This window comes from Budorcas taxicolor, chromosome 9, assembly GCF_023091745.1.
Source record: "Budorcas taxicolor isolate Tak-1 chromosome 9, Takin1.1, whole genome shotgun sequence".
Lineage (NCBI taxonomy): Eukaryota > Metazoa > Chordata > Mammalia > Artiodactyla > Bovidae > Budorcas > Budorcas taxicolor.
In genome coordinates this window covers 14,927,722-14,936,091 of record NC_068918.1, presented here as the reverse complement: position 1 = coordinate 14,936,091, position 8,370 = coordinate 14,927,722, and the positions used below count along the sequence as shown (strand labels likewise).

The 8,370-nt window shown below is 45.1% G+C and overlaps 1 protein-coding gene across 1 annotated transcript in view; it reads left to right on the top strand.

Moving 5' to 3' along the window:
- Nucleotides 1–778: 778 nt before the first annotated feature.
- ME1 (malic enzyme 1) overlaps nt 779–8,370 on the top strand; it is a 182,494-nt gene continuing 174,902 nt past the window's right edge. The window contains exons 1-2 of the mRNA XM_052645595.1: nt 779–847; nt 2,110–2,243. Of these exons, the coding sequence (XP_052501555.1) occupies nt 779–847; nt 2,110–2,243 (203 nt within the window). The remainder of the gene's footprint in view (nt 848–2,109; nt 2,244–8,370) is intronic.

Here is an 8,370-nt window from a genome sequence, read left to right as displayed (position 1 = left end):
TCTTTATTAAAAGTTGTATCTTTAGCAGGTGAACTATGCCTTCCATTCTGTAAATTCCTTTTTCACAAAAACATCCCTTTCTGGTTACTTTAAATTTAAAATATGATTTTACCAGGCTTAATAGGCTAATCAGTGTCCTGAGCAGCAGTTCTAATGCTTTAAAATTTTTAATATAAGTCTAAAATTTTTAAAAATTTCTGATTTGTTTATGTAGCACATTGTGCATGCTTGCTTAGTCACTTCACTCGTGTCCGACTCTTTGCAACCCTGTGGACTGTGGCCCGCCAGGCTCCTTTGTCCATGGGATTCTCCAAGCAAGAATACTGGAGTGGGTTGCCATGCTCTCCTCCAGGGGATCTTCCTGACCCAGGGGTTGATGTAGCACATTATTGAGGTCTAATTAGGTTGGTTAGTATTCTGAGCACTAGGGATAAAGTAGTGGGAAAAAAGAGATAAAATTCCCTGACCTCATGGAGTTTGCATTTTTGTGAAAACACAAAGCACAAATAGAAAATGGGATGGAAAGGTTCCAGCAACGCCATGGGGTCCCCTGGTGCGTACTGGGATCCAGGCAGAGGACAGAGGCTGGCTGGGCTGCTGTGCTCCAGGCAGCCAGGAGCGGGCACACTAGACTGGATAGCAGGGGTGTCCTCTCAGCGGGGACCATCCTGCTACCGTCCACGTGCACTAGACTCTAAAGGGCCCACCGCCAGCCATGTAACACTAGGGGCTTTTGCACAGAAGGGAATGGCTGCTAGTGGAGCAAAACATCTTGGAAATGGGCACCAGCTATGTGGATAGCACGTGGAGCAAAGCCAGGCGTGGTCATGGTAGGGCCAGACCCAGAGTGGGCACAGTCTAATCGAACAAGCCTCTTGGGCTTCGGTATCTGGAGCAAGAGACCTTCCCAGGGAGACTCCTCATCCCAGTCCTTCCAGGTTCATGACTACTGGGGTTTCTCTGCTTTACTTGCCTCATATTATATCCCGGCCTGTCTCTTAGGTCCAGTCTGCGGTTTTGTATCCATTCATCAGTTCTATTTGGTTTGCTTGCTTTTGAGCCTCATAGTTTGTAATACTCTTGTTTTGTATAGTCAGTGTTCATGTAAACTGATAATGTAGGTAAGGCTCCAATGGGCTTACTGGGTGAGACTGGAAAGGTTTTAGAGAGGAGGTGGCATTCGAGGTATGGCTTGGAAAGAGAGAAGCAGGGAAGACTTTCTTGTCCGTGGTATCCTGGAAGGGTAAAGGAGTGTGGTGTGTCCAGGCAGTAGGGAGAAATTTTGTATAACTGCTAAGTCACTTCAGTCGTGTCCGACTCTGTGCAACCCCATAGACGGCAGCCCACCAGGCTCTCCCGTTCCTGGAATTCTCCAGGCAAGAACACTGGAGTGGGTTGCCATTTCCTTCTCCAATGCATAAAAATGAAAGTGAAGTCGTTCAGTCGTGCCCGACTCTCAGCGACCCCAGGGACTGCAGCCCACCAGGCTCCTCTCTCCATGGGATTTTCCAGGCAAGAGTACTAGAGTAGGGTGCTGTTGCTAGAAGTGTATAAAAGAAGCAGGAGATAGTTTGGGAGAGGAGTGTTGGAGAGGCTGCCTTGAAATCATAGATACAGTGTTTCCAATCTATTTTGTATGTATTGGTTTGGCCAAAAAGTTGGTTCAGCTTTTTGTATGCAATGTGACAGAAAAACCCAAACGTTTTTTGCCAGCCCAATAGAAACACAGCAGGTCATAGGCAACCTCCTCATGTTCCTCATTTTAAAATCTCGTAATAATAACTGCTATTCATTTTTCTATTTAATGATTCCAATACTGACAATTATATCTTCTTTCACTTAAGTGTCTTCAGATACTCCCCTACTACCCATCACCTGATTTTATCCTAACATCTAAGCGACACGAATCTGAAAATGCTATCCTAATATTGAAAGGGGAGGAAACTGAGGTGTGGAGAGACCCCATGATTTTCTCACAGTCACATGGCTATGCTTGAGTGGATGCCAGATCTGATTTTCAATTCCATATACTTACTGATTTCACTGGTGTGTAGATATGCGTTTTGTCCTTTTCCCCCTCGAATTATTGCATTTTCCTTTTCTCTATAGGACTTGGCTTTTACCCTGGAAGAGAGGCAGCAACTGAACATTCATGGCCTGTTGCCACCCTCCTTCATCAGTCAGGATGTCCAGGTCCTTCGAGTACTTAAGAATTTCGAGCGTCTGAACTCTGATTTTGACAGGTAACATGTTCCTGAAGGTGATTTTTCATATTTCTCTGAGGCAGCTGTCTAGTTTATGTCTTATTAGATGAGCAAGTTTAAATAGGTAGTGCTTTAGAAAGAGTAGTCAGCTTTGAGAAAGATTTGCTTGTAAATACAATGATGTTTGTAAAAAATTTACCCTGTGTAGGAACATCTGAAGAAGATAAAATTTTCTTTTCTAAACTATATCCGCAGAGAAATGACTTTTTCCTCCTGTGACAGAGTTGTTGCTATCAAGGTCAGTTACGGGGAGATGCCATTCCAGACTAGGTGAGAGTGGCTTTGAGTCAGACCTCAAGTACATTATAGGTGAAAGTGCACTGATTCGGCTTCCAAGAGGGCTCCAACACTGTTCAGAATTTAGGTCACTTACTTTGTTTGCAGTCCAGTTTCCCTGTTTATACAAGGGTAAAGGTAACATTGTTCCCTACCTTTGGAATTAGCCAGCTGGAGCTGAAATTCCAGCTGTACCTCACTAGCGTTGGGTCCTTGAGTAAACCCTTACACCCACTGCCATGACCACTGCTTGTGTCTCACTGTTTTCTTTGGACTCTTTTTGTATTAAAATGTTGCAGGCGTGCAGGCTAAGTGGTTTCAGCTGTGTCCGACTCTGCAACACCGTGAACTGTAGATCACCAGGCTCCTCTGTCCACAGGATTCTCCGGGCAAGAATAGTGGCATGGGTTGCCATTTCTCCTCCAGGGGATCTTCCCGACCCAGGGATAGAACCTGCATCTCCTGTGGCTCCTGCATTGCACGTGGATTCTTTACCACTTGAGCTGCTAGGGAAGCCCCTTAAGGTGTTAAACCCACCTAAACCTCAGTTTTTCCATCTCTGGGTTGAAGAGAATAATAATTATTAGAAAATGTTATTGTGAAGCTTAGAAGAGAGAGCTAACCCAGTATCTAGTAAGTCTTTATAATAGGGTTCTCCAGAGATATAGAACCAACAGGATGTGTGTATAATTATGTACATAAAGAGAGGGGGGTGGTTATTGATTGATTGATTGATTTTAATTGTAAAGAATGAGCTCAAGTGATTATGGAGGCTTGGTCAGTCCTAAATCTGCAGGTAGACTGGCCAGCTGGAGCCCCAGGGAAGAATCTGATTCAAGTTCAAAGGCTTGAACTATTTTTTTGCTGAGGAGTTAGAGGGAAGGCCAGTCTTTGTTCCATTAAGGTTTTTAAATGATTGGATGAGGCTCACCAACATTATGGCATGTACTCTGCTTTATTCAAAGTACACCAGTTTAGATGTGAGTCTTATCCAAAAACTACCCTCACAGAAAAGTCCAAAATAGTGGACCAAATATCTGGATACTGTGTCCCAGCCATGTTGACACATAAAATTAACCTCTCCTTTTCAACTTGGAAGCCATGCCTGTCTCCTCAAACTAAACTTAATCTCTGCATAAAGACAATAAAAAGGTCCTACTTGAGCCTAACATGATAGAACTAGCCCAGGAAAAACTGAAAACATGCTAACACTTAACCTAAAAGAGGATGTGAAGCCCTAGGGTAATGTTTACTTTTCTCCTTGATATCTTTTAACTTTAATACTATGATGTAAACTTGACAATACATTTGACCCTTGAATCACATAGATTTGAATTATATGGGTCCACCTATATGTGGATTTTTCTCAATAAATGCATACTACAGTGCTTACACAATCCATAGTTGATTGAATCCTTGAATGGGAACTGCACATGTAAAGGGCCACCTGTAAGGTATACCTGGAATTTTGATTGTGTTAGGGTTGGCACCCTTAACCGCCACATTGTTCAAAGTGTTCAGTTCAGTTCAGTCACTCAGTCGTGTCTGCCTCTTTGCGCCCCCATGAACCGCAGCATGCCAGGCCTCCCTGTCCATTATCAACTCCCGGAGTTCACCCAAACCCATGTCCATTGTGTCGGGGATGCCATCCAACCATCTCATCCTCTGTTGTCCCCTTCTCCTCCTGCCCTCAATCTTTCCCAGCATCAGGGTCCTTTCAAATGAGCCAGCTCTCTGCATCAGGTGGCCAAAGTATTGGAGTTTCAGCTTCAACATCAGTCCTTCCAATGAACACCCAGGACTAATCTCCTTTAGGATGGACTGGTTGGATTTCCTTGTAGTCCAAGGGACTCTCAAGAGTCTTCTCCAACACCATAGTTCAAAAGCATCAATTTTTCGGTGCTCAGCTTTCTTTATAGTCCAACTCTCACATCTGTACATGACTACTGGAAAAACCATAGCCTTGACTAGATGGACCTTTGTTGGCAAACTATTCAAATACTATGATATACAGTCAGTACATCTTATGTAACATGGTAAAGGGATAAAAGAGGGAAAATTATATTTGTTTATGTATCTTTGCATATGTATTATACATATTTATATATGCACAGATACATATGCAAAGATACACACATACACACACAAACATTCATAACTCGGTAAGGAAGAAATACTCATAATAATTGCACTCCTCATTTCTATAGCTGCTCATGTTATCATAGCTGATATTTATAACTGTCTTCTTCCCCTACCCATTTCACATTTCCCTTGCTTTCAGCAAGTACTTCAGCCAGTCCTGAGTCTTCCCCTGGTAGAGGAGGCCAAATTTTTAATTCTGAAGGGTCTGGGCCATTAGTAGTCCTATTGGAATTGAGTGTTTTAGTTTTCCATTGACTTTAATTGTGGGGACCCCCTAAGGGATCTCTTGTATTCCAGACATCCTTTTCCTTACCTGCATTATGGAGTGGTAGTCCAGTTTCCCCTTGGAGTCAGGATCGGTCACCCCCACCAGCATGGTAACTCCCTTCTTTGCCTGTTAATTCAGAGGCCTGTGGTACCCAGAGTGGCCAGTGGCAATCTTAACTTCCAGTTCACTGGAATCATTGTCTCCCAGTAAGACATTCTTCCCTTTGGAATGAACACTTTGGGGCCAGCGGAGCATAAGATCTCAGGGACAGGAAGCAGAAATTGATAGTGGATCATTTGGGGGCTTCCTAGGTGGCTCAGTAGTAAAGAATCTGCCTTGCCAAGCTGGCGATGTAGGTTTGATCCCTGGGTCAGGAAGATCTCCTGGAGGAGGGAATGACAGCCCTCTCCAGTCCATAGTGTTGGAAAGAGTCAGACACGACTGAAGTGACTAAGCACGCCCACATACTTGGGAATGACAGTGATGGTGCCACTTCTGTTTCTACCCCTCTTGATTCTGGGACCTGTGAAAGCTGGCTGTGAGAGAAATAGAACCATATATTGGGCACTGATTCAGAGCAGGTATAGCCTCCCGGAGAACCTTGCCCAGCTTTGCAGTCTGTTGCCCCCTACCTTGGAGAAGGCAATGGCACCCCACTCCAGTACTCTTGCCTGAAGAATCCATGGATGGAGGAGCCTGGTAGGCTGTAGTCCATGATGTAGCTAAGAGGCAGACACGACTGATCGACCTCACTTTCACTTTTTACTTTCATGCATTGAAGAAGGAAATGGCAACCCACTCCAATGTTCTTGCCTGGAGAATCCCAGGGACGGGGGAGCCTGGTGGACTGCCGTCTATGGGGTCGCAGAGTCGGACATGACTGACGCGACTTTGCAGCATCAGCAGCAGCAGCCCCCTAGCTGATACTGTAACTGAATCTTCAGAAGGCCATTCCTGCATTCTGTCAAGCCAGCTGCTTTAGGATGTTGGGGAACATGTAAGAACAGTGGGTTCGATTAGCAGGGCCCATTGCCTCACTTCATTTGCCCTAACGTGAGTTCCTTGGTCAGAAGCCATGCTGGGTGGAGTACCATGATGTTGAATGAGGCATCTTGTAAGTCCCTGGAGGGTAGTGTTGACAGGAACATTGTGTGCAGGGAAGGCAAGTCTTCATACCGAGTGAGGGTCTATTCCAATAAGAACCAATGCCATTCCTTCCATGATAGAACCTGTCCAGTGTAATCAACTTGCCACCAGGGAGTTTGCTGATGACCACATGGGATGGTGGCATATCAGGGGCTCAGTGTCAGTCTCTGCTGCTGGCAGTTTGGGCCCTAAGCAGTGTCTGGGGCCAGGTTGGCCTTGGTGGATGGAAGTTCATGTTGCTGAGCTCATGGGTACCCTTCATCCCTGCCATGACCACTTCTTTTATGAACCTGTAGGTGGTAATGGGCTTCCCAGGTGGCACAGTGGTAAAGAATCGGTCTGCCAAGCAGAAGACGTGGGTTTGGTCCCTGGGGTGAGGAAGATCTCCTGGAGGAGGAAATGGCAACCCAGTCCAGTATTCTTGGCCTGGAGATTTCTACTGACAGAGGAGTTGGTTGGGCTATAGTCCATGTGGTCGCAGTCAGACATGACTGAAGAGCACCCTTCCACACACACACAGACACACAGACACACGTGGTAATGGGTCAGCTGAGGAAAGCCTGACTGGGTTATTCAACCATGTGTATTTGCTTCTTAAACTTTACTATCCCTTCCATGCATTTCTAAAGTCCTTCCTTTATTCTCTTCCATTTTTACTTTACATTCTTTTCCTGGGCCATTGTATCACTTGCCTCCTCAGAGCTAGCGACTTTCGTATTTTTATCGTAGAATGTCCCTCAAATACTCACTGAGCATCAACTTAGTGTCAGGTGCTCTTTTCAGTACTGGGATTGGAGACAGTGATCTCTGCCCTCATGAAGCTTAGGTAGATTATTTTTGAAAAGTAGTAAGTGGTAAAATAATGAATAAATTATTTAATATGCTAGAAAGTGGCAAATTCTCATGGAAAAAAAGAGAAGCTGGAGTGTGGTAAGAGGACTGAGAATGGGAGGGGGTGGGTAGGGTCACTTTGCGCTGTTTAGTTCCATGGTGAGGATGGACTTCAGTGAGAAGGTGGGTTATGAGTGAGTAATGAAAGGCAGTGAGACAGTTAGCCATAAGGAAACTGAGGAGCAGTGTTCTTTTAGCTGGCACATTCAGGGACCAACAGGGAGACGTGTGTCTGGAGCAGGGTGAGTGAGCGGGAGAACGGTAGGTCAGGAGAGGAAGTTAGTGAGGTCATGGAGGATAGATTGTTAAAGATGGATTATGGAGGCCATAGTTGTAAAACTTTTGCTGTTTCTCTGAGTGAAAGAGGGGCTCATTCAAGGTTTTGAACAGAAAGTCAGCATGATCTGAGCTATATTTCTAGAAGACTTTGCAATGTTGAGAATAGAATATAAGAGTATTTAGGAGACTTAGGCAAAAGATGATGGTGATTTAGATCCTGGATGGTAGCAATGAAGGTGTGTAGATTTGGATAGATCTGGAAGCAAAATCACTGCTGATGGTGACTGCAGCCATGAAATTAAAAGATGCTTACTCCTTGGAAGAAAAGTTACGACCAAACTAGACAACATATTAAGAAGCAGAGACAGTACTTTGCCAACAAAAGTCTGTCTAGTCAAGGCTATGGTTTTTCCAGTAGTCATGTATGGTTGTGAGAGTTGGACTATAAAGAAAGCTGAGTGCCAAAGAATTGACACTTTTGAACTGTGGTGTTGGACTCTTGAGAGTCCCTTGGACTGCAAGGAAATCCAACCAGTCCATCCTGAAGGAAATCAGTCCTGAATATTCATTAGAAGAACTGATGTTGAAGCTGAAACTCCAATACTTTGGCCACCTGATGCAGAGAGCTGACTCATTTGAAAAGACTCTGATGCTGGGAGATTGAAGGCGAGAGGAGAAGGGGATGACAGAGGATGAGATGGTTGGATGGCATCACCGACTCAACGGGCATGAGTTTGAGTAAAATCCGGGAGTTGGTGATGGACAGGGAAGCCTGGCGTGCTGCAGTCCATGGGGTCGCAAAGAGCCTGACACGACTGAGCGACTGAACTGAACTGAACTGAAGCAAAGCCAGGTGGCGCTAGTGGTGAAGAATATGTCTGCCCACGCAGGAGACATGAAAGATGCAGCAGGTTCGATCCGTGGGTTAGGAAGATCCCCAGTAGGAGGGCATGGCAACCCACTCCAGTATTCTTGCCTGGAGAATCCCAGGGACAGAGGATCCTGGAGGGCCACAGTCCCTGGAGTCCCAGAGAGCTGGACATGACTGAAGCAACTTAGCACTGAAGCAAAGCCAGCTCAACCTCTTAATGTAATAGAGATGAA